The following is a 27,750-nucleotide window of genomic DNA, read 5'->3' as shown; positions in this document are numbered from 1 at the left end:
TAGACTGCAAATTTAAAATTTTATTTAAAAAATAAAATAATTAATAAAAAAAAAGAGCCATTCAACAAGACTGGTGTCTCTATTGAGCATCTCAGGCAATAAATACAACACAAATGGAATGACTGGGGACACATACGAGTTGGTCTACATGTAAAGATGGGCCTATGGCACAATTTAGCAATGCTTTGTTTGGTCAAAAAGACCGAAGTAAAAAATAAACTGGTTTAATAAAAAAAATAAAATTTTAAAAGGAAAGAAAATCTTAAAGAGCCACAATGCTTAAATCGGCCTGGGAACCAATGAATATGTATATCTTTTCTGTTTGCACTGCAGTCAGTATGGAAACTGGAGGAAATCTCCATGTATTCATTAAAAACATCCATTCAAAACCAAGCCAGAGTCTGGTATCCAATATCATTTTACAAAACAATTATGTTTAAAATGTCACAAACGTTTCCTAATCAATCTTGATATTTAAAAAAGGACCAATATTTTAAGCCAAAACTAAAATCTAATCATCTATCCACCTAATAAAATACTGTGTAATCAATAGAGCAATCATAAAAAACAAACTCCCCTTAACATCTGTTTCTTGTCGTATAAAAAAAAAAAGGCCAGCGGGGGAAGAAAATTTTTTTAAAAATAAAACAAACTCGCTCTGTTGAAGCCAAGATCCCAAAAATATTCATCTGTGCCATGATCTTGTGGATTAATAGTCAATGCCATGGTCATAGTGGCCTCTGTATTCGTCATGGTAGTCTGCCTGGTATTCGTCCTGATATTCGCCATGGTATTCAGCCTGGTAGTCGCTGTCGCTGATCTCGGAGCCATTGGTGCCAGTGCCCTGACTGCCGTTGCTGTGGATAGTGGGCTCAGTGGGTGAGGAGCAGTATTTGGGGTCGTACACCTGTCTGCCCAGCCCGTACACGCTCATGCCCTTTTGAGAGGCCACTTTGTTGGTGCCCATCTGCAGAGAGATGGTGGAGTTGTCCAAAGGCTGAACAGCCACTTTCTGGTCGAAAATGTCTCTTCTGGTGCCGGGGGCTGACATGCCAGCCTGAGGGAGAAGAAAAGGTTAATAGACAGTTGGTGTTTGTTCATCTCTCTTTCCCCACTGGATTGTGTTCACATGCCAGAATACTCAATAGGGATGCACAGATACCATTTTTTAAAAAAACAATCTGATCCCAATCTGATTTTTTCGTTGAAATCTGTAATAGGCTACCACTATTGATAGGCTACCACACTTCACTGGTAAAATAACCAGCCTTTCAGCAAAGCCTGATTTTCCTGCAGGTTTGACGCAGACTAAACTAAACTGTCTGAGGTCAGTTTTATTTATTAAACACTCCCTCATCTTAACTCTCATGAATGAGTTGAAGAAAATGAAAGCACATCAGCACCAAGGAAAAATCAGATGCTCAAGAAATAAGGTTTAAAATTCTTAAACATTACTATTTTTTATTAAAAATGTAGCAAGTATATGACAGAGGTTTGTGATAAATTACTTACAGTGAAACATTAATTAAATCCTTATACTGCATGGAGCGAAGCAAATCATCCATCCACAGTTGTCCATTGTTCATATATGTTTGCTTGAAAAATTATTGTTTTGGAATGAATTTCATTTGGTATTATTTGTATCTTAATTTAATGTATTTTTGTTGGTCATTTATGGACTGAATAAATAAGAACAAATAACATTTAAGGTGGTTCAAAGCAAGGTCTGCTTATATGCTTCAGCGCCAAAACACAAACTGATTTGTTAAATTAAAGATTAATTTACATAAAATTACAGTGAAATATTCCGTTTCGGAATAGCCTATATTAAATAATTTTCCTTGTTAATGACAAAAACATCCAATGCACCCATCAGTTTCAGTTTTATTCGTTTAAATCAACTACTTTAACCACAACGAGCCAGGCTTCACAGCACTGAAAGTGTTGAATTGTGAAATGAATGGAGAATGATTAACAAGGTACAGCCAAGAGAAGCACTGAACATGAATTTAACCACTTGAATATTCATCTGTACTTCACACATTAAACCATCGAATAGCTTCCGAACATTTGGCATATAGTAAGCCTACCTGACAACTTTCTAGTGCCTTATTTTAGGCTACCTTCGTGGATTTTGTTGGCTTTTAAATTCCACAGTATATAGCACACGCACAAGATCGGATTTAAATCGGTAACAGCTGGCTGATACGATCCTGCAAAAATATGTGGTATAAAACCGATATCCGGTCCACGTATCAGAGTTTCCCTAAAAATCAATATAATATCAAACCATTCAGTACGACGGCCACCATTAAATTTGCATATGTAAAATGCAGTTCCTGTAAAAAAAAAAAAAAAAGGGGACCTCATCGGCCATATTTGAGGATCCCACATATAAAAAGTAGCATCTGACTAAGCACGTGAAAGATCATACGAGACAAATAGTTCAGTGTTTGTTGGATTAAAAACTTAGACGTCGACTGCTAATTTACCTTCAACCCTAAAGCATATGTTTAAGTCAGTGAGGAACTCTAGATTTTTCGTTTACAGACATCACCATAATAAACAACTGCAGTCCAAATAGGGCTTTGTAATTTAGTTGTTTCATTAAACATAACTTGTGTCTCAAAAATAAACCAAAGTCTTATACATTTTTCAAATGACATCAGTGTTGTCAAAAGTATTGAGTTCAGTACCGGAATTTTTTAAATGTACATTAACCGCTAACATTTGAACGCGTTCTTAAACAACCTATTGTGTTCACCTGATAAACAGATATGACTGTGATTGGCCATGAAGGTTATCAGTTGACCACTCTACACCACTGTTAACCAAGTGCAAACAAACACACTGGAGCGTTTCAAACCCTCGTCAATCAGCTGATCGGTCTATGAGCTGAAACAAAGACTATAGAATACACAAGACACGTCACTCAATGTTTAGAATAGGGAAAAGTGTAACGCTCAATATGGCGAATAAAGCCCCACCTTCGTGTACAGGAGCCAATCAGTGATCGCTACAGACTGACGATTGTCTGGGAGAGGGGCTCGGACTAGACATGAGTTTCTGCAGATTTTTTGCAGATTGAATGATTAGAAATGAAACTGAAGACAGTCGTTTAACTTTATTGGTGATTCCTGATATGAAATGTAATCGTAAGCTTGGCAAGCTTTTGTAGAATTTGATGTTTACCCGTTCAAACAGAATACCAGAGCATACTGCTTGGGAGGCATTTCAAAGATGGCCGCAGAGTAAAATGACTTTCCTTAAAGAGACTTTGGCTTAAATAAACAATCTGATGATGGATCGACAGTGCTTTAAAACGCTCCAGTTACCGTGTATCAGTGTTTAAGAACGTGACCGACAGCAAATTCAGTACCGATTTGTACGGAACTAAAAACATTTAACAACCGTAAGTGCCATGCAAATAATGACAGAATTGTATTTTTTTTTGGTAAATGAACCTAAAAAAAATGGTTCACCTGGCTTGCTCCTTTATTAGTTCCCATCTGCAGGCTGATTGTAGTTTGGTCAAATGGTTTGTCCGCTTGAGTCTTTGGGTCATACAAATGTCTCCTAGTACCATAAGCGGTCATTCCAGCCTGACTAGCACACTTATTTGTCCCCATCTAGGCATTGGGAAAAGAAGGATGCGTATGAACATACAAAGCATGAAGATATTATTGGAAAAACAAAAAAAGACCCATGTCAACTCAAGGGTTCCCCTCACCTGCAGTCCAATCACACACTGACCAGCCTTCATTTTCTCATCATTAAAGCTGCGAGTCTGCTTGTCTGCATACTTAACACCAATGTCGACTTTTGTGTTCATACCTTTGGTTTTTGCCTTTGAATGAAAGAGGCATTATTTCAGCAAACTCAAACCCAAACTGTTGTCATGAAGTATAAAACCTACTCTCATCTCATGCACAAAACTCACCATGCTGGCCAACGCAAGAAGTGTGGTCTGGACTTGAGTCAGGTTTCCGTTCTCGAACAGATCATTGGCCTCAAAAATGTCGTTAGGCTTCAGGCCATAGGCAAGAATGGCTTTGATGAAGTTGCCCAGGTTCTCAAGCTTCAGTGAAAACAATAAGATAAGTGGCTTTGCTATCACGTTTTACACAAAGAAAAAACTAACTTGAAACATGATTAAAATTCTAATAGTAAAACATAAAATGCATTACACATGAAACTTGTGTTCCTCACCTTGTGCCAGTTCAACTTGGAATGGTTGATTTTCTTAATGGATCCTGGTTGAAGTTTATTAATCAGTCTATAAGAAAGAGAAATATTACACTTAGGGGGGGGAAATCATTTGATTTGATTTTACAGTGTGCATAACAATCTGCAATTTTTTCACCATTAATGCATTAAATTAACTTCCATTTTAACCAAATGTTGATCTTTTTAACCCTTTATTTTAAGAATCCTCCAAATATATATTTGATGGTTTTCACAAAACTATTAAACAGAATCTTTTCTTCAACAAAATAGATTGAGTAACTCAGCATATTAAAATTATTTCCAACGGTTCACAAGTCTCTGAAGTCTAAAGTAATAATGCTAAAACTCAGCTATGCTATGGATATATTAAATTGAAAACAAAATTCAAATACAAGTTCAATTGAAAAGATTACAGATTTTACTATATTTCAAAAAAAGATAACATGCAACTCAAAAGGCAACCCTGAAAGAACATTCTGGAAAGGGCAAGAGCCAACTAAAGTTGACATGGATACCAGACTGGTAGTTACGACATGGCAAAATGTTGTTGTTGTTGCTTTTTTTAGGTCACTCATGCCTGAATATTATACTACCCCATAATCTGGCACATTGTCGGGTTAAAATAAACAAGACAAAAATGTTACAGGTGAGCTGAGAGTCATTATTTGGAGCCAAACAAACAAACAGAGCTCCACTGTTTTGAGGTTCCAATCAAACTGAAAAGCACATCACGCTCATAAACTTACTCGCACAGAATGACGCCATCCTTCAATCCCATCTGGAAGTTTTCTCCAATTGGCATTCCTGTTACATCCTCAATCCAGTGCCTCAGCTCCTCTTCCTTCTGCACGTCATACTTCTGGGCAATCTACAGTTACCAGAAAAAAAAAAAAAAAAAAAAAAAAAAAAAAAAAAAAAAGACAACAGTTTTTCCATATGTAATCCAAAGCTTGCCAAACAAAAAGACACTTAAAACAAGAGAGTATTGGAAAATGACATTTTCTACGTTACACTTTCATTACAGCTTAGTTTCTTTTTTCTCCACTTACGCGATGTAATAGACATATAACACATCAGGTAAGCTTCTGATTAGGAACATGCACATGCCTTTTTTTGGAGGTGTTTTTCTTTTTCCTCCCTTTACAATATCAATGCTATTGGTCACCCTTTATGTCTGTCTGTTTGTTTGATTTACAAATACATTTAGCCAGTGAAATGTATTAAAGATAGATTGTGTCAGTCAAACGTTATAAATCTGCCAACTGCCTTGATGGACTACGTCGAGAACTTGCATTTCACAGCAGATCATCTCAACCAAGAAAAACAGAACAGTTTGAGTTTGCTGAAATAATGCCTCTTTCACGCTTTCATTCAAAGGCAAAAACCCAAGAGAAAAATCTGTATTGTGCTGTTTGAATAAGTACACCAATGTATTCAAGCAGAAAACCCCAACGTATCTAAAGGCTCATATTTTACATATTTGAGGTCAGAGAGTGGAGCAATAATGACAGAGAGAGGGCATTAGCCATCTACAGTAAGTTAAATAGCAACTATGATGAAAATCATCTTTTGTAAGCTGTTTGGACAGAACAGAGTGTAGGTATAGTGTGACCACAGTCATATATTGGGGTGATGGAAAGACAATAAGTCTCTTTTTTTAATTTCCTGGTGTTAAAAATAGGATCCAAATCCCTCCTATTTTGAGGCCCACTGCAACGTGACGTATGAGTGCGGTTTCCCAGAGAGACTCACTTTATATCAGATATCACTCAGCCAGGAGATCGCTGATTTTTAAAGAAAACAGACCTTAAACGCACCAATTTTGCAATGGCATATAGTTCACTGGAAGCGCTTAACCCAGGTTACTGGCAAATTAAGTCTTATTAGCATACTTCAGCATATACCCTATAAACACTGTTAACGAAAAAATAATGTGATGCCCCCATTTAAAATGAAGGCTAAATTGCACATTCGCTGGTCAAAAACTCAGCCATAACTACATTTTAGCTTCACACAAAATGACCCACTTGGTTGGCATCTTTGTCATCTAAAATATATTTCTAGAAAATTCGATTCTGGATGGCTCTCTGTGTTAGGGAAGCAGACGGACAAACAGGGTGAGTAAATGGTTATAAAGGTTTATTGAAACAGCGGAGCATCTGAAGGAAAACAAGGGGAATGTGAATGGAGTCCGGGATGAAATGATTGTCCTTCTCCTTAGCAGGATGGATGATAGGCAAAGAGGGAGACCGAATGCACACACCAGATGACTTGCGGGGAAGACAGACAGATGACACACACACCTTTGACTGGACGCTGGGAACACTGGACAGACTGGAGACAAACAGAGATTAGGTAAGTTTTCAAACGGCAGTATAATGATAGCGAATACTTGGAGAGTATCCACTATGAGTCCACTTCGTATAAACGAGACCGGACACTGACTGAAGTGAGATGTGTGCTTATATAGTGCCAGGGTGATAAGGTGCAGCTGTGCGTGATTAATACTCAGGTGATGATGGGCGCTGTGTGAAATTGGTGGAAGAGCCTGGCCAATCCGTGACATTACCCCCCTCCCCAGGGCCCGCTCCTGAGGGCCTAAACCTCCGACGTCGTGGTGGTCTACCTCGTCCACGAGGTGCCGGGAACTCGGGGTGACTGGAGTGGAACTCTTCCATAATTGCAGGATCTAAAATATCGGATCTGGGGATCCACGATCTCTCCTCTGGTCCATATCCCTCCCAATCCACGAGGTATTCTAGTTGACCACCACGACGCCGGGACCGTAGAATATCCTTGATGGTATAAATGGAACCTTCTTCCAGCATCAGTGGGGGAGGAGGTTCCTCCTCGTGGCCAGGCTCTGTGGAGGGAATCAGAGGTTCGTGATAGGGTTTAAGGAGTGAAACGTGAAATGTGGGGTGGATTCTGTATTGAGGTGGTAGTTGTAGTTTGTAGATGACGGGGTTGACCTGTTCCAGGATGGGGAAGGGACCAACAAATCTGGGACTAAGTTTTTTGGAGGGCAGTCGCAAGCGGATGTCTCTGGTGGAGAGCCAAACCTTCTGTCCAGGATTGTAGATGGGACCTGCAATCCTCCTCCTGTCTGACACCTCCTTGGTTCTGCGAACTGCCCTCTGAAGATGGTGATGCGATTCGTCCCAGACCCTCTCGCTTTCCCGAAACCAGTGATCCACTGCGGGTACATCAGATGGTTCGCCATCCCAGGGGAAGAGTGGAGGTTGGAATCCCAGAATACACTGGAATGGCGTGAGTCCAGTGGTAGCTTGCCGCAGTGAATTCTGGGCGTATTCTGCCCAGCCCAGAAACTGGTTCCAGGAATTTTGGTGACCGTGACAGAAGGTCCTGAGGAATCGTCCCACTTCTTGGATCTTCCTCTCCGTCTGGCCGTTGGTTTGAGGATGATAGCCAGACGAGAGGCTGACGGTCACACCTAGGAGTTTGAAGAATGCTTTCCATAGTCTGGAGATGAATTGGGGACCTCGATCCGAGACTATATCCTCTGGAAGACCAAAACATCGAAATACATGGTTAAAAAGACTTTCAGCCGTCTCTAGGGCTGTGGGAAGACCTTTCAGAGGAATTAAGCGACAGAATTTTGAGAATCGATCTACTATAACCAGAATGCAGGTATTACCATCCGATGAGGGAAGGTCCGTCATGAAATCTACTCCTAGGTGTGACCAGGGACGATTCGGGATGGGCAAGGGATGGAGTTTGCCTGCAGGTAAATGGCGAGGACTCTTTGACATGGCACATTCTCTACATCCTTGTACATACCTCCTCACATCCCTTGCCATATCCGGCCACCAAAAGCGTTGGGATAGCAGCGAGAGGGTGTTGTTGGCCCCGGGATGCCCAGTGCCCAGAGATGTATGAGTGGAGTAGATGAGATCTACCCGTTGATTCTCTGGAACAAACTGCCGATCAGGGGGGCAGCCCGGCGGAGGTATGGAGTCAGGAGTGGCGACGGCTGGAGGATAAGACCATGTGATGGGGCAGACAGAAATGTGATCTGGAAGGATTTTGGCTGGTGTGTCAATGATTACTTGAGGATCGTGAATTCTGGATAGTGCATCTGCTCGGACATTTCTTGATCCTGGTCGATAGGAAATGGAAAAATGGAATCTGGAAAAGAACAATGACCAGCGGGCCTGGCGAGGACAGAGTCGCTTAGCCTCTTTGAGATATTGCAAATTCTTATGATCTGTGATTACCTGAAAGGGGTGTTTGGCACCCTCCAGCCAATGTCGCCACTCTTCCAGGGCGAGCTTGATGGCGAGAAGTTCGCGATTCCCAATGTCATAATTCCTCTCCGCCGGGCTAAGCTTCCGGGAGAAATAGGCACATGGATGGAGTAATTTAGGAGTACCGCGGAACTGAGAGAGGATAGCTCCTACTCCCGTGGTGGAGGCATCTACTTCTACCACGAACGGTAGGTCGGGATCAGGGTGAGTCAGGAGTGGAGCTTGAGTAAAGGCCTCTTTGAGGTTTTGGAAGGCTGCGGCTGCCTCGGTAGGCCAGGATAATTTTTTGGGTTTGTTCTTGAGAAGGTTGGTTAGTGGAGCGGTGACGATACTGTAATTGTGAATGAAACGTCGATAGAAATTTGCAAATCCTAGAAATCGTTGAAGTTCTTTGATGGTTGTGGGTTCTGGCCAGGAGACAACAGAAGTGACCTTCCCCTCGTCCATACGAACCCCTTGATGATCTATGATGTATCCCAAGAACTGAACAGAGGGTTGATGGAATGAGCATTTCTCAGCCTTGAGATAGAGGTGGTGTTGCCTGAGGGTTCGCAGGACCTCCGCAACATGTTGGCGATGGTCGGCCTCATTCCGGGAGTAAATCAAGATATCATCTATATAGACAATGACGAAGTGATGGAGGAACTCCCGGAGGACTTCATGGATGAAGTTCTGGAATACGGAGGGGGCGTTGACCAGACCATAGGGCATGACCAAATATTCGTAGTGGCCAGTAGGGGTCACAAAAGCCGTTTTCCACTCGTCCCCCTCACGTATTCTCACCAGATTATACGCGCTGCGGAGGTCCAACTTAGTGAAGATCTTGGCGGATCGAAGTTGTTCTAGGGCCGCAGGGACGAGAGGAAGGGGATACCGGAACTTAACAGTACCTTGATTGAGAGTTCTATAGTCGATGCACGGCCGCAGCCCTCCATCCTTCTTTGCCACGAAGAAGAAGCTGGATGCTGCGGGTGAAGTGGAAGGACGGATATACCCCTGACTCAGAGCCTCCTGAATGTATTCATCCATGGCCTTAGTCTCCGGAAGCGACAACGGGTAGATTCTGCCTCTGGGCATTGGAGCATCTGGAACTAGGTCTATGGCACAGTCCCATGGCCGATGTGGAGGTAGCTGGGAAGCTCTCTTGGGGCAAAACACATCTTTGTAAGAAGTGTAGACTTCAGGAATCTGGACGGATCGTTTCTCGACGGGGCTTTCAACTGACGTGACGTAGACAGATAGGGGTTTACGACTCTGTAATGGGAGATCGGGAAAACAGCCTGGTGTACATCCTTTACCCCATTTCTTTATTTCTCCTGTGCCCCAAGAGAGGATAGGATCATGCTTCACCAGCCACGGTCGCCCTAGGATGATATCCATGGTGGCGCCCTCCAGAACCAGGAATTGAATCTCCTCTTTATGTAACAGCCCGATTTGGAGATTGATGGATTCACATTTACGATGAATACGTGCCTGTGGTTGAATATGGTTGGTTATGGGTTGAATCTGGTAGATTTGTGTCGAGGCTTCGGTGCGGAGCTGGAGTTGGCGACAGAGGGCATATGAGATGAAATTTCCAGCTGACCCGGAGTCGATAAGGGCAGTGGCTGAAACAGATAAAGATTGGGTAGTTAACTGAACATTGGTAGTGAGGGGATGCATCTTTTCAATGTCTGAACTGAACACACTCACCAAGGAGCGTATGGGACGGAGTGGACAGTCTAGCCTGACATGTCCTCCTGCACCACAGTATATACACAGACCCCGGGTCAGCCTCCTCTGTCGCTCAGCGGCCGTGAGTCTACCAGATTCAATGATCATGGGTTCTGGTTCTGGAGGGATTACTGGCGCAGATGGGCGGAGGAGTGCTTGAGGTACTGGATCTGGGTCATACTGGTAGACTTCCAAACGATCCGCACATCGAAGAGAAAGTTGGATAAATTTCTCCAAACCCATAGTATCATCTAGGGCTGCTAGATGTAGACGAAGTTTTGGTTTTAATCCGAACCGGTAAGTGGTAAGGAGAGATCGCTCATTCCATCCGCTTGCAGCAGCCAGAGTACGGAACCGGAGGGCATAGTCTTGTGTGGACATGGTTCCTTGTTTGAGATGATAGAGTTGTTCTCCAGCTGCTACCTCTCCATCAGAGCGACCAAAAACCTCCTTGAAATGTTCAGTGAAACTTTGAATGGAATTAATTACCGGCCCAGCTTGTTGCCAAATGGTCTCAGCCCACCGGAGAGCAGATCCAGAGAGAAGCGATATAATGAAAGCAATTTTAGATCGATCTGTGGGGTATAAAGCAGGTTGCATGGTGAATACTAGAGAACACTGTAATAAAAATCCATTGCACTCCTCCGCCCCGCCAGAGTAGGGCGCTGGTCGAGCCATGGGACTGGATGAGTTGGTGGTCAACGAAGAAGTGCTCGGTGCTGGTGGTGCATCGGGAAGTGGTGCTGACGGTAGCAAAACTCTCTTCAAAGAGTCCACCAGCTCTTGAATGGGATCGGGAGTGCTCATGCTGTTAACTGTAATTGGTCCGGTCTTCTGTTAGGGAAGCAGACGGACAAACAGGGTGAGTAAATGGTTATAAAGGTTTATTGAAACAGCGGAGCATCTGAAGGAAAACAAGGGGAATGTGAATGGAGTCCGGGATGAAATGATTGTCCTTCTCCTTAGCAGGATGGATGATAGGCAAAGAGGGAGACCGAATGCACACACCAGATGACTTGCGGGGAAGACAGACAGATGACACACACACCTTTGACTGGACGCTGGGAACACTGGACAGACTGGAGACAAACAGAGATTAGGTAAGTTTTCAAACGGCAGTATAATGATAGCGAATACTTGGAGAGTATCCACTATGAGTCCACTTCGTATAAACGAGACCGGACACTGACTGAAGTGAGATGTGTGCTTATATAGTGCCAGGGTGATAAGGTGCAGCTGTGCGTGATTAATACTCAGGTGATGATGGGCGCTGTGTGAAATTGGTGGAAGAGCCTGGCCAATCCGTGACACTCTGCTAATACACTTGATTTATTAACATATTTACAATATTAAATCATATTAGGGCTGCAGTATACTTGGGAAAATATTCAATATTGTTGCTGAATATTGCGATAACGATATTTCATACAGTATAACGTCAAATGCTATTTTTATTAGCCAAGTTTTTAAAATAATTTATTTATATGCAATGACATTAAAATAAACAAAATATATTATTTAGATCCAATTTATATGAATTCTGAGAAAAAAAAAAAAAAACCTGGTGACTATGCAGATATTCTGACTGTGATTGTCTGTTGCACATTCACCAATCAAAAACCCGACCATAAATGCATTTGAGTTTGACAAAGCACCAAGTGATCTTCGTCATCTAAAATATATTTCTGAAAAATTTGATTCTGGTTGGCTCTCTGCTGATACACTTAATTTATTAACAACATTAACACTATTTAATCATATGAGGGCTGCACTATTTTTCTTAGCCAAGTTTTGTAATGGTTTATGCATTGATATTAAAATGAACAGATAAAAGATATTATTCAGATCCAATTAATGTGAATTTATGTGAAAAAAAACCTGGTGACTAAGGCGATATTCTGACTCTGATCGGCTGTTGTCATTATTCTCTCTGGTCTTGACATCTGCCATTAGTATTTATTTGTAGCTGTGGATTCAACTTTGGGCCATTCTAGCTAATAGCAGAACAGTAACTACTGTGGAGGTGGGGATAAAGATAGTCTGATTGGTCAAATTTAGATAACCAAATGCATAAAATAAAATGTAATTTATTACACATGTCTGCAATATTTATATTATTATTGCGACAACAATCATTTTTCGATACTTTATACATTCCCATTACATATGGTCATAGAAAGATTTATCTGCTTAATCTGGATGCATTTGCCTGCTATTTAAATCTTTTTATTTAGTATTATATATTCTCTACTCTTCTTTACATCACGGTTTTAAAACAGTACTGTTGTTGTACTAACTTCAGAAAACATTACAGAATCAGGTTACGGTGAAGAAATATATTTTTTTTTATTCAGCACAAGCCCCTAAAAAAGATCGGAGCATGGCCCTGGAACCAATAGACTTGTTCGCCATGTGAACTTTTTACAACTGGAACTGAGAACGTGCTTGAAACTCGCATGGAAACTTCTGCACCGTTCCAATTCATGAATTCATAAACTTCCAAACAAAGAGTTTGAGTGCGCAGGTGCGGTCATGTTTTAAGGTTAGTTTTGGAAAACTGTCTCCTCTTCATCTCTTGGTAGTTTGTGCAGGATCAGAGCCAAATGCAGTAAGATGGACAGGAAATTACCGAGCGCTGCCCCATCTGTGAACTCCAGCTTCAGGAGCAGCTCCAGACGCCTGTCATACTACATTATGGCCATTTAGAAAACAGAATAATATTGAAAGAGCTTATCATGCTTCCAAAAAAAGTGCCCAGGCACAGAAACCGAGTTCGTATTGTAATTAAATCAAGCTGCTTCATGTTTAAATAAAGAGGTATTCCTTCCTTTCATTGTCATTTTAAGGTTCTTTAATTTCCTTTAAACAGGTCTAGTCTTGAAATCTATTGTAAATGAGTTGTAAAACATATTCCATATACGAAACAAATGAGGCTCGGCTTCTGAATGAGCGTTCAAAGGAGTAACAGGTTAAATCATGTCTGTTTTTACGCTCAATTCTGCTCTCCTCTTAAGAAATGGATAGACAAAAGAAAAGCACATTTCAATTGCCAACATAACTTTGGCCCTTTATGAAGTTTTTCATTATGAGCGGACAAATAGAGCATAACGCTGTCCACCCCCTTGATTTAAGCATTATTGCCCCCATTCTCTTCCTACCCAAACATTTCAAACAATCCTATTATAAACAATTCAGAGCCATGAATCAAACCAATGAACAATGAGATGAACCAAAACACTACTAATGGCAGGGAGAGGGGGGTGGGGTGTTATTTGATTGTTACATTGATGTTATATGATACTCTTTGTGCTATAGCATGCATGCGTCCCTGCGTATGAGTGTGAATGTGGGATGCTATGATGCGCAAAAATGATGCAATGCATATATTTTTGAATAAATTCAATTATAATAACAATCTTCTTAAGATAAAATACAAATCTGAGCTAATGTCGAAAAATTAATCATTTACTTTGATATATAAGCAACTTTCATAATATATGTAGCGTAGTGATTATATGCCTTATAAAGTGCAATTATTTATTGAAATGCTTCTCTCTAGAGTTCATTTCTCTAACCAACTACTAAGCTGTGGGCTCTTGGGATGTCCCCAGCTGATATTAGTCCAGGTAACCGCTGTATGAAGGCCAGCCCTTTATTTTACTTCAGCTGTTATGCAGGTATCATTAGCGAGAAGTGTAATTTGTGACAGGATTGTGTGGCTAAACTATTGATGTTGACCAATGAAAGCAGCCCAAAAGCAGTAGAGCTTGTTTTAATACTTTCGGTTCTTAATAAATAGGATGTTTTCTGAGGTAATTCGAGCATAGTCAGAGATGCAGAACATTTTAGATGTGACGAAAACTGCAATGTCCTTGTACTGCCTTGTCTGTATTGCTTTCTTTGCTCCATATCTTTACCCAAAGATTGCACGGGGCTGTGTTGAAGCCTAGTCAGAGCTTAATCCAGTTTATTGCAATAAATATCATCATACATCATATATTTTGATCCAATTTCTGTGATTTAGAGCTTAATCTCATCTGTGTGAATAAAATGTATATATTTTTGTATGATGTAAACTAAGCTATACTTGTTTTACTGTAATCTTGCACTATGAGCTTATAGTTGGTAGTTCAAAATAAAATTAACATTATCTTCATTACTAGTTTGATACTGTAAAACCGTTCTGCTGCAATTTCAAAGTCTCTGTTTTCATTTTAAAATGCAGTCCTCTAAAAATGAATGCTTGACTGCGCAATTTCTCTCCCTGATTGGGTTCTCTGAATCATTCTGTATTTTTGTCAAGCCCAGCTGATACAACCAATGCACATATTTATGTTTCGTTTCAGTGAAAGGATTTGCTCGGTCCTCCATCAATGTTCTGTGGTGGTGGAAGGTGGTACCTCAGTTTGCCTCAGAGTTTATATGTTTTTTACTGTAGGGGTATACCATGTAGTTTGAATACCGGAACACCCCTATTTGTGGTGGTGTTTCAGTTCTGCCACACTGCTTGTCATCAGCACAGAAAGGCAACTCTTTGATGAGTATCATCACACTGGTGTGATCAGTCTAGGCTGGTACCAGTGGCGCATATGAATAGAGCGTGTAGTGCATCACATTACCAGCTGCTAAACTGAATTCTTCTCTCACTTTTATGTATTTTGGGAGAAGTTGATAAATTTAAATTATGAAAATCCAGCAACTATGAATACTCCACTGCAGTGCATCTGCATATTGACATGGCAGTGGCCAACACCCATCATAAAATAATGGATATAATCATTACGAAGCACTTTAAATGACAAAACAGGCGTTTAGGTGATGGTATAGGACTAAATATACCGTTTGAGCATCAAAATTGCAGTGTATTAGTCACATTGCAGGATTATATGATTTATTAAAGAGTAAAATATAAATTATATTAAATATGATCTTTTTATTATTTATACAATAAAGACCATGGTGTTTTTTTTATTATATTTGATGTGTTCAATTTCTGTATTGTTAGACTCTCTAGAAAACCATAAAGCAGTGTTTATTTATTTATTTTTTCTTGTAATTTATTATAATTTATGCAGATTCACTGCATAGAAAAAGATTTGATTATCCCAGTCAATCTCAATAAATAAAATCTTCCAAACAGAGCTATTTAAGTAATTTGGTAAAATTATATTCATTTCACAATACATATCACGGCACAACAAATTTTCGAAACATCTAATTTTTCTGATATCGTGCAGCCCTCATATGAGATTTCTCTATAATCAATTTAAGCCAAAAATGTGGATCAAGAGGATTGCGCAAAACCTTTGCATGCGCTGATATTGCAAGCTATACATCAAAGTGGTAATGTTATTGTATGTTACTGCCCCTCCCCAACTATTCTTATTTTTGTTAGTTATAATGATCTTCTAATGAGTAACTTTGTGACATCAGAAATCCCAGAAAACAGTGCCTATAGTGTAAACAAATTAAAACCATCTTCTGCAAACAGAAAATGAAAGGAATCTGCATCTCTTGAACAATGGTAATACTCAATATCCTGTTGTGGCTGCTTTTTCTTCAGCTGCATGTCAGCATTAGGGTGACAGGAAATGGGTTGGTGTCAAAAATGAGACAATTCAAACAAAAGGACCATTGATGCATCGCATGCATGAGTACATCATTAGTCCTTGGAGAGCTCCTGATTCAGGTGAATGAACAACAGGCGGATGACAAGCAGAAGTGGAATGGAAACAAGCACGGCATGACCAGTTATTAAAGGTGATTTTATAAAGTGTCCTTAAACACACCGAAGAAAGAAACAATCATCACTTATCACACATAGCCTCAAGGTGTGTCATGGTTAACAATATGGACATCCTTTAACACTAGAACATACGTAAACACATAAATGCACATAAACTGATGATCATATTATTATCATCAACCTGTATGCATTGCTCCCTTAAACATCTCAGCTAATAGGCGATATTTGTCGCCATAAACAGTTTATCATTCTAATGACTGATTTGTCCGTGTATAAAGAATTTCTAAATGCAAACAGTCATTATGACATGGAAAACAGCTGAAACATTGTGAAACTATGATCAGGACAGAATGGTTTTTGCTCCACTAACCACCAACAATTGCTATGGTTTTACTCTGGTAATACTAATGGAAACCCTTAGCAGAAATGTGGAATGTTCATATTGGATTTTTAAAAATATCATTAACATATTGAATATCTTAAAAGAAACCATTTAAGTATATTCTATACTTGTATTACATTAATAAGACATATTAGCTGTGCATTTGCATTACACACTACACATTTGCACTACACATTACACATTTTCATTTATTGTAAATCTCTGTTCATAGCTAATACAACCAGTATATAATGTTCATAGTACATCCATCTGTAAATATTACCATAGTTTTTCTATAACTGCACTTTATAACTTATACCTGTATCCTGCACTTGCTGCTATTGCACTGCTGGTTAGACATAAACTGCATTTCGTTGCCTTGTACTTGTACATGTGTAATGACAATAAAGTTGAATCTAATCTAAAAAACACTCTTCATTTCTCATAAAATGTCAAACAAACCAATATGGTTGCATGATACTGGAAATCGGTACCAATCGATACTGAAATTTTAGAACAGTCCTTTTCCCGATAATATTTGAGCGCTATTGAGCACGTTCTTAAACAGCACTGTTTTGCCACTGTGTTCACATGCTCAACAGAAAAGACTGTGATTGGCCGTGAAGGTCATCGGTTCACCGAACTCACCGCTGTTTACTGAGTGTAACCACAGATACAGGGACACTGGATCGTTTTAAAAGCCGCGATTCATCAGCGGATCGCTCGTATGTCAGCTTACTGACAAACCTGCTGATCGACATGACTTTGAAACACTCTAGTGTCTGTGTATTTGTGGTTACACTCAGTAAACAGCGGTGAGCTCGGCGAACTGATGACTTCCACAGCCAATCACAGTCTTTTCTGTTGAGCATGTGAACACAATGGCAAATCAGGGCGGTTTAAGAACGAGCTTAGTAGCACTCAAATGTTAGTGGTAAATGAAATTTTTTAGAACTTCAGTATTGATAGGTACCGAATTCCAGTATAGTGACAACCCTACAAACAAAGTTATTCTGCTTTTTACTAGTGAGATTAACCCAGTACTTGTGTTTAAGATGGTTCTGGTTTTGGTAATAAAAACAAATTTACATGTACAGCCAGGGCTTTACATTAACACTCGCGAACCCGCTAAATCCGGGTAGATTTCAGCAGTGGTGGGAAAGACAGACACTCCCACTAGCCACTTTGCCTGGTCGAAAATAATTTTCCCAGATAATAAGTCTTAAAAGCAGGGTTGGACTATAAGGATGGTTCAATATGCATGCAAAGGCGATCTTACAATTGAGAAGCAACACGACTGACAAAAATAATTGCGTTAGCAACTTCGCACGAGCAAAACAGGTGAACACCGAATGAGAGGATAATTACTCACGCTAACAGCTGTGGTGATGCGCGTGAGTTTGTTACGCGTGCGCTTTTATAAAGCGACTGTGTCTAGAAACACGACTGATGCGATTGGTTCGCTTTTAAATAGACGAGACAAAACGTGATGAACATCACCCACAGTCTTGCTGCTTTCAAGAGTTCCAGAGTTGACATATTGTAAGCAACTAACTGTAATACTATGAAATCATGACCCATTTGCTCATGATTGAGGAAGCTCATACACAACACACAAAAAGTGAAATGAATGAGGCATGTGAAAATCTAAATCAAGTAATTTTAGCATGTCAATGTCCTATTTAGGTGTATAAAATATATTTTCCCAACAATACAATTGTGGCTAGTGAAAATGGCGAGTGGCTAGTCATGTTGGAAAATGACTAGCCACAGTGGCTGGTGATCCAAAAAAAAAAAACAAAGTCAAGCCCTGTGTACAGCGTATTTTCAACCCAAGCTACTGTCAAACGTGCATTTCTAAAGGACAAAACCTGCTAAACTATTCATATTATTAATAGTTAAAGCACAACTGAATCAGGTGTCAGTACCACCATCTGCAGATTATCAGCGTTTTAACCCCAGAGAAATGAAATGCAGATTACAAAAACACTGACTACGTTTACGTGGACATCAGTAATCAAATTACTTGCCTTAATCAGAATAGGATAATAATATAATTAAGGTGTTTACATGAGTTACTTTTTGAATGTTCCTTTCATGATCCTGTTTTACATGTTATAGCACATGTAATTTTGGGTTTCATGTAATTTTGGGTGATTCATTTTTAATTTGTTAACTTTAACTGCAGTTCGGTGCTTTCATTTTCATTCGAGAATATTTCATGCATGCCCCCCTGACAAACGAGATATCAGAGGAGGAGTATGAATTGCTGGAAGAGTGTTGTTTGAATGTAATTTGATACCGTACGCTGTATGGGACAAAACCAATCGCATTTTGCGGTGCAAGTGTTTGTGGTCCTTCACGGACTCAATAGGTGCAGAGAATAGTGTCAAATAGTCATGTGTATAGACCGTTCTGTTGTACAATGCAGCAAAATCCTTATCAAACTAATGTGTTTACATGTCATCAATAATGCGACTAAAATCAGCAGGAGTACATGTCTTATTTTGATTTGAAAAAATAAAAATAAATAAGCATTTACATGGTAGACTCTTAAAATATTGTCTTAATCGTATGAAGATTGAATTATTGGGGTTTAATTATTGTTTGATTATTATAAGCAATTCTGTGTACATAACTCATTTCTTAGCAATAAATACCTCCAAGGAGGAGCATTTTGCTAAACATAGATTTTCTTACCTATTTATTCCTCACTTAACTTGTTAGTAATATCTTATTATAGTGCAGTGTGTTAGAATAAATCTTTTAACAGGCAAGTTTCCGACAATCCATTTCTTACATAACTTTTATAATCATCATGTAATTATCAAATAAAATGTGCTATAGCATACTGATACATTTTTGACTTCCCCAGAACTTCCTGAAGACACAGAATAGAGGGAGAACATCTGTGTTTGGCCCTGTGAGAACATCATGTTGGGAGTTCTGCTGGCCTCATGTACAAAACCAATCATATGAGGGGGCAAAAATCTGTGAATAATAAAAATAAGAAACACTTTCAGGAAGTACTTGGGGAATCCAGCCAGAGCTACACAGAGGAAAAGCATCCTGCCTAAAATGTGGTGATATATTTGCTGGAGGGAAAAGCTCGAACAAAGATCTCATGCTGTTAAAGACTTTGGTGAACAGCACAGCTGTTTCTGCTAATCAATTATTCACCCTGTTGCTCTGGAAATGTCCAACAGACAAAATAATGTGGCCTGTGATATGCACCTATATTTACACACACATACTACATGATTTGTTTGCATAACAACCAAGTGCCCACTACATATTAAAATCTATTGCCCTGGTGAATCTTGAGAAAATTGGAGAACATCTGCTGTGCACATATGAATTTAAAGTGAATTCAGTATTTAATACATATTTTCTAAAATCAACAAAAATACCAAATATTGATTATTGATTAATATTGAAATTGATCAAATGTGGCAGTAATGCCATTATATCATGTATATGAAGGAAAATACTTCTATTCCAAATAAATGCTGTCCTTTCAATCTTTCATTCATTAATGTATCCTAAAAACACAACACCTTCTAAATAAACAAAGCAGAAATGCTTTCAACATTGATAATAAATGTTTCTTGAGCACCAAATCAACATTTTACTATGATAAGCATAGGACAAAATTAATAATGTGATTGGATTTTCTGCATTTTTACGTAAACCAATGCAGTTTTCAAAATTATAAATAATCTTACCAACTTTTCCAACTAGGCATTCTGATAGTCTAGATGATAACCTTGGATAAAAATATCACAGTTTAACAGTATTGTGATTACTGCTCTAAAATATGTTCTTTTTAAATGTCTGGGTAAAAAACAAAAACTTTTCCCCCTTTGAAAACAATATATATTATTTTTTTTGAAAGATTTATAATATTTTGGAACAGTAAACATGTCAGGCTGAATAATGAAATTGAATCATTGGATTCTGGGGTCTTCATTTGCTAAAAATAAATAAATAAATAAAATAAAATACAACACTGATCTCTTTACAATTTAAAACTCTGGATATTTTTTCAGCTGGAGATTCTGTAGTCCTAAAAAAAATAAAATATCTTACCCATACCTTAGGAACAGTATTACAGATAATTTTGACTTTTCCAAACCGCGGTAAACATGGTTGGATAACCCTGAAAATGGTTATCATCCTATGCCTATTTCCAACTATTAATTGTGTTTGTGAATAACACAACTTGCCTCAACAGTCTCTTTCTTCACACAAATAATTTCATCTCAAATTAATTATTTTGGTCACGTACTATTGTGTGCCAAATGCAAACTTTTAAAGTTACTTCTTGTAAAAAAAAAAAAAAAAAATGCAGGTACTTAGTTTCTCTTTACAAAGAGACACCACAAACCTTTGGCTTGGTGAGCACAATATTTGTAATCATATTTTCATGTCAGTATGTATCATTTAACTTCATACTGTACAACCTATTTAAATACATGAATTTAGAACAATACTGAATTTACTACTGCAAATTTAATTTACACTGCGCACACAATCCCCTATGAATAACAGTGTCCAACAGCAAATTTTCTTCAGATATTCACAAGAACTCAACGAGTGATAATGAAAGTCAGCTGGTGGCAATGGTCTTCACACCTCTAAAGATGGCAGAGGAAAACATCACTAAAAAACATCACCGCACTGGTTTACCCTGTTTGCTCAAACCTCCCACATTCTCACCAAACACACATGGTAATGGAAATCTTGTTCAATAGACTTAGGCCCTGTTTACATCAATACATTTTAGTTTTAAAACGACATTTTAGAATGAAAACCCATCCAGGTCCACACTGGCGTTTCGTAAAAGCTCTCAGTCCACACTATACGTCGCACATAAACACTGGTTAACAACACTGGTTAACAATGAATCACTACAATTACAATGTGATGAGATCAAAGATGGTCTTTTGCATAAGCAACCCTTTAAACATCATCTCAATATCTACAGGGTTTTTTGCATGGGTAGTTACAGGAAATTGGTTATAGAACCAAGCCATCAGACATCACGCCAAGCATCACCCACGGACCCATGGCTAATGGCCTGTTTCCACTGAGTGGTACGGTATGGTACGCTTTTATGACCGTTTCAACTTCAAAAGGTACCAAAAAACAAACCGTACCTTACCACTTCTTGGGTACCCTTTCGAAAGAGTACCTAGCACAACAAAAGATTACCAAAAAGCGGGCTTAGATGCGCAGCTGAACGCTATTGGTTTACAGAGAAGCATCACTAGCTCGTGCACAAGCCAGGAGAATAAAAACAAAGGAAGCACCATTTTGAAAAAAAAAATTTACATTATATGTTGACACATTATATACCATTACATTAGATGTAATAGATACATATAATAACGAGCCATGGTCGACTCGAGCTCTAACTAACCATGTCGTCGTATGATGAACAGCCACAAAGCCAAGAAGCAGAGGAGAATCCACCCTATCGCGGTTTACGAGGCCGTCTAAAGTGCGAGCGGTTTGACTTTCTCCAGAGAGCGCGCCGCGCGACTACATTTAAAATAGTAAACTTTAAGCTCATGATAATAACGCGCGTGTGATTATTGAAGTGCTTTTGATATCCAATCCTTTCAGAAATGGGCAAACGTGAGAGTGAATTATTTTTTTAGCAATGCAAAAAATGAGCAAACTGCCATGTTTAACTATTATTGGCCTGTTTCCACTGAGTGGTAGGTACGGTGTACCGAACTGTACCACTTTTTCAGCACCCTTTTGAAAGGGTACCAGAAGGCGGAGCTAGACGCGCAGCTGAACGCTATTGGTTTACAGAGATACAACATTCGCTTGCGCAACAAGCCAGAATGAAAATAAAAACCCGCCATGTTTAAAATACACACACAGCAGAGAGATTACAGCAGAATTATATATACACATATAATAACGAGCCATGGTCGATCCGGGCTCAAACAAACCTTGTCGTTGTCTTGATGAACAGCCACAAAGCCATGGAGTAGAGTACCCTGTGCCTCGTAGTTTTTTTTACGAGGCAGTCTGAAGTGCGAGCAGTTTCGCTCTCTTCCTTGAGTTCGCCGCGCGTCTATATCTGAAATAACAAACTTCTTGAGCTAATGATAATAACCTGCGCTTGATTATTGACGTTCTTTTGAAACCCGATCTTGTCAGACACTGACAAACGCGAGAGTGAAGCGCGAAAAGCAAAGGAGAAGCCAAAAAAAAAAAAGAGAGCACGTTATTTTTTCAGCAAACGTGAACAAAATGTCATGTCTAATTTGTATTATCTTTACCTTTTGGACTAATATGAACTGGGAATGATAGAATCACTGTCTAACATAGGCTACATGTGCTGCTGAAGATTACAGACACAGATGAGAGGTTTACACTGACTGTAGGCTATATTTTGCATTGTTTTTTAACCTAAATGAGGACTAAATGTCTGTTGTTCTTCTGTAGTTGGTAACATATCGGAGACTGTAAGGGGCTGTATGTGTTTATACATGTTCATTTATTTATTTATTTTATATAATTACAGACGTTACAGTAGGCTATTTCGCATTGTCATTGATCTGCAGTTATAATCAACTCATTTTCATAGAAAAGTTAGTAACAAACATTTCTACACAAGTATTTATGTGTATGAAGCATCTGTTTTGTGAGAAGAGCTTCTCATATGATATGCGAGCGACCTGTACAGCTTTATTGTAGATATTTCCTAGAGCGAGAATGATGCGACTGAAACTGTCTGTCATACACCACGCCCACCAAAAGGGTACCCTTGTTAGTGGAAACGCAAGCCTGATAAAGGTGACCCGTACCAAACCAAACCGTACCATACCAGTCAGTGGAAACGAGCCATTTCATCACATTTTGGACTATTATGAACTCAGAATGATGCAATTACTTTCTAACAAGAGGTAACATGTGCTGCTGAAGATTAAAGACGAATGAGAGGTTTGCACTGAGTGTGGGCTGAGTGTTGTTTTTGAACCCAAATAAGGACTAAATGTATGCTGTGTGTAGTTTTTTTGTAATTAGTAACATATCGGAGACTGTAAGGGTCTGTGAGTGTTCATATATGTTGCATTTATTTATTACAGATTTAAAAAAAAAAAAAAAAAAAAAAAAAAAAAAAAAAAAAACCCAGACGTTGCAGTAGGCACTATCTTTGATCTGCACATAAAATCAAATCATGTTCATAGAAAGATTAGTGATGAACATTCATACACAAGTATTTATGTGTATAAAGCATCTGTTTTGAGAGAAGTGCTTCTCTATGTGAACAACCCATACAGCTTTACTTTGACATTTCCTTGAGCGAGAATGACGTCGACTGAAACTTTGTCGTACACCACGCCCACCATTGGTACCCTTCTTACATATAGTATGTAATGTCTTTGTTACTGCTTGTTAGAATGCTATTCTGAAATATGTTACATGCTTTATTCTCTGTAATAAGACATCACAGAACATCTTATTTCAACTGCAGTTATGGAGTTGAGAGCTTGTTGAAAGCATAAAAAAAAAAAAATCAGATATAGGCAACAAATCGAAGTTGGGTATAAAGACCTGACAGTGTAAACGTGACCATAGTGAGTTTACAATGGCCTGTTAACATATTGCTGTTAAAAACTTGACTTCAGAGCAAATGGCAATGCATTCCGAAAATCTAAGTATTGATCCATGAATCGCTATTGACCTTATTTGTGTAAGAGCGAATGCAGCCATTGGAACTACCGATTAGAGACTTTTGGTTACATTCGCTTCCACTTAATTTTAGCCATTTAAAAAAAAAAAAAAAACCAGCTCGTAATGCTGTTTGAAATTGCAAAATTATATTTACTTACGTTATTTGTATGCATAGTCATGAAAACAATTGTTTGTGGAGCAAGTAATTTGACCATTTACTGCCATTTGTCAGTCATTTACCCCATTGGCAAATTAATCAGAAGTCAATTGAAGAATATTGGTGAATACATTGATTTATCATCCCAACCATATCATTTAGAACCCCAAATGGTGTTTCAATAAAAAAAATAAAATAAAAATTGCTCCCACTTCCTGTTGTGTGAACATGCCAAAAATGGGTACTCCTCCAATAGTTCTAGGAACTGTGAAAAAGTTCCTTGAGTCATTTTATTGTGTTTGGGCTCATATATATATTAAAAAAAAAAAAAATTTAAGAATATAACCTAGCAACAGTGGCCTCATGCATCAACGCTGCGTACACACAAAAACTTTGCATCTGCCAGATTTCATGATCGCGTTTGGATTTACTAACGATGAAATGAACTGGAGTGTGCGTTGGTTCACGCCAACATGTCTGGCGTACGTGCATTTCTTGTGTGTGTTTGTTTTATTTCCATTGGCAACTCCTAGAGGCAATTGTGTTAAATTGCACATAAAGTATCTTTGAGCTGTGCAATGCCAGCTGTATGGGACAGATGATCCGCATGTCTAGCAGATTTATAAGGTTTCCATACCATGCAGTTGACCAGCCAAACATTAAAGCGCCATTTGCAGCGATCGCCGGTTTTCCCAATGTAATCGGAGCGATCGACTGCACGCACATTGCAATAAAAGACGAATCAAGACGAATTTGGATGAATCAGAAATCTTTCCATTCAATAAATGTGCAACTAATATGCGACGCTCAAATGCGCTTAACATAATACACACACTTATTAATAATTCCTACTCGTCTTCCTCGTGATGAAGAGAAGGCAAAATCTGATATATAGTGGGGGAAAAAAAGAAGAGTCCATGTTCTAACGTCAAAACATGTTGCCATGCGCTTTACGAGCTACACCACTCACGCTGCTATAGACGCTACAAAATTTTACACCTTTACATCAGACAATTTTTTTTTTATTATTTACTCACAGTGCGATATTTCGTTAACCGCGTCAGCTAAACTCTCCCACTCTATTTTCTTTCTTTTGTTATTAATTCCGGAGGACAAACTTGCAAATAACACAGTTTTTCTCCAGTCTACCTCTGATAGGAGCACCTCCAATTCACATTCTGTTCAAAGTTTCTCTTTTTGCTTGCTTTTTCGTTTCTAACTCCAACTTTTGCTTGCCTAACTTTTTCGGTTTTGCCAAAGTGGAGTCATTAGCATGTTCATACAGGGGAGGAGGCAGGGAGAGGTTTTACGTTAATTTGGATGTACAAAGAGAATATGCATGGGATTCCGCGTACGCAGTGTTTCATACATCTGATTTTTTTACTGCGTATGCACATTTACAGCTTTATGCGTACGCAATGTTTTATTATGAATTCAACGCAAGTCTTTGTACATGAGGCCCCAGATGTGTATATTATTACCATCTACCTTTATCTCAGGTATTATTAAAAATATGTACTTCAATTTAAGTGTACTAAGGACTCAGGTCTACACTGTCACATAGATTCACATTTTTTTTAATGTGCAGCATAATGTACACAACAGTCAAGTAAAAAGGGGAAAAAAACCCGTCAACAGATGCGTTCAGAAAAAAAGCTGCAATTTAGTTTTAATGTGCCGTTTACTCTTTACCCTCTTTTCCTGAGAACCTATTTGCTATACAATAATTAGACTATTTAAAGCAGAGATGCCCAAAGTAGGGCATGCGGGCCAAAGCTGGCCTAATGTAACCTTTGATTTGGCCCACCATCCCATCTGAGAGAAGGGAGTATGATGGAAAGGATTGGGGCAAACGCCTTTAACACAGACAATGTCATTTCTAATTTGACATAACCTTTTTTGTTTGTTTTAATGCAGAGCTACAAAAAAGCAAACTGAAATTAAATGTTTCAATTAACTGTAGTCAATAAATCTGATTTTGTATTTTAATGTAAATACTGTCACTCAGATTGAGAACCATCCAAAAGACAATGTCAAGCAAATCATGGCAAAAACAAGTGTAATTCTGTTATATTTGAGATTTTGTTTTTACTGTAATAAGTTCATTATTAAAATGTAAAAACTGCATTAGACCATATTAAGCAATGTTTTCTAGTCATATCTAAACATAACTAAATAAACTAGGAAATTACCCATGGAAAGTATATTTACTTCGGGCCAAAAACCAAACATGATAGTGGGCATTTCACACGAAAATGTTTTAAAGGGTCAGTTCACCCAATTATTAATTTCATACTTAATTTAACTCGAAACAAGATATTCCAAAGGATGCTGTAAACTATTCCTTTTTATTGTCTGTCATATTTGGGTGAACCCATCACATGAGAAAACCTATCTAATAAAAAAAAGCTATCTACTCTAGAGATTAAGTACATAACATTACACAGTTGTTTAAATTAAGCTATTAAAAAAAGACAGTAAAAGTCCGTTTCAAAATCACAGATGCTGCACGTGCATAATCTCGACCAAACTTTCCCTTACACATTTCCAATGAATTCTGGGCAAATAACATCGCTAACTTCACTAAAGCTTTATTAGACATACACCATCGCTTATTTAGACCGATAATGACTGCTTTTATTGTTGTTTGGAGTCTCTGCACAGACAGAGGCAGCCTCGTTTCTTTCTCTCAACCTGGAGCTCCACCCTGAACTCAACAAAAGACCCCATGACCCACAAACACACCAGACGGCAGGCAAGCTTTATCAACTACTATGCGTAAACTTGATTTGCGGGCATAAAATGACAAGTTGTGTGTTTTGAAATTGACAAGCGGCATCTCAACATGGCGACAAAAGCGAAACGCGTGGCGTGCGCAAAAGAGAAAGTTTCATTCATCGATAATCCGTGATTTACGTTGCGCGAACAATACTTATTTTCTGTTTTAAATGCACAAACATGTGAGGATTCATCTACACGAACTAAGAGAAAAAAAACAAGATGCGAAAAAGCAATAAAAAGCAAATCTCAAAACTAACAAACCATGTACTAGGTAAAATCAAACACAATTGGGTCTCCTTCAAACAGATACAGCGTCTTTGGCCACCTATGGCAACTTTCGTGGTTATTCTACAATGCAGATTTGATTGTTAACAAACATATTTGTCTGAGAAGCGGTCTACTTCAACAGTTTTGATTCCCGACAGTTGCCTTTTCATTCAGGTTAACTTTTGCAATGCAAATAAAGCATTAAAAGACTTGCGTTAAAGTACGCAAACTGCAAAATCATTGAAAGCTTACCTTGCTTCTCACTTCAGCAGATAAACCATATGCTGGGCCCTTGTTGAATTGAGTCATTGTCTTTTATTTCACGTTAAATTGCACCAAAGATGTGATCTCTGCCAAATTCTTCTTTGCTTCCTTTTTTGCAAAAAAAGATCCTGCACGACTTAAAACAACAAAATGTAAGTTTAGGCAAGTCAACTATGACTGCCGATTGCCCCAGCTGAGCGGATTGCACTACACTGTTTCTGTTCAGCGAAGTAATTAAAGAGCAGCA

General features: G+C 38.7%; 1 protein-coding gene across 1 annotated transcript; it reads right to left on the bottom strand.

The window, feature by feature from the left end:
* cnn3b (calponin 3, acidic b) lies at nt 1–27,750 on the bottom strand. Its single transcript, XM_056474143.1, has 7 exons — nt 27,492–27,750; nt 4,974–5,095; nt 4,210–4,276; nt 3,941–4,078; nt 3,731–3,847; nt 3,483–3,629; nt 1–1,057 (listed from the first exon to the last, which is right to left on the bottom strand). Exons 1-7 carry the CDS (start codon nt 27,546–27,548, stop codon nt 710–712), a joined length of 996 nt encoding a protein of 331 aa, XP_056330118.1. The 5' UTR covers nt 27,549–27,750; the 3' UTR covers nt 1–709.

Source organism: Danio aesculapii, chromosome 2 (assembly GCF_903798145.1).
Source record: "Danio aesculapii chromosome 2, fDanAes4.1, whole genome shotgun sequence".
Taxonomy (NCBI): domain Eukaryota; kingdom Metazoa; phylum Chordata; class Actinopteri; order Cypriniformes; family Danionidae; genus Danio; species Danio aesculapii.
This window is presented reverse-complemented; position numbering and strand designations above follow the sequence as displayed.

What these genes read in the sequence shown, in the direction of transcription:
- cnn3b (XM_056474143.1), bottom strand. Translation starts at nt 27,548, where the DNA reads ATGACTCAATTCAACAAGGGCCCAGCATATGGTTTATCTGCTGAAGTG. An exon ending in GATGGCGTCATTCTGTGCGA is followed by an intron (nt 4,277 to 4,973) that starts GTAAGTTTATGA and finishes TCTTTCTTATAG; the next exon opens with ACTGATTAATAAACTTCAAC. An exon ending in CTAATAAAGGAGCAAGCCAG is followed by an intron (nt 1,058 to 3,482) that starts GTGAACCATTTT and finishes CTTCTCCCTCAG; the next exon opens with GCTGGCATGTCAGCCCCCGG.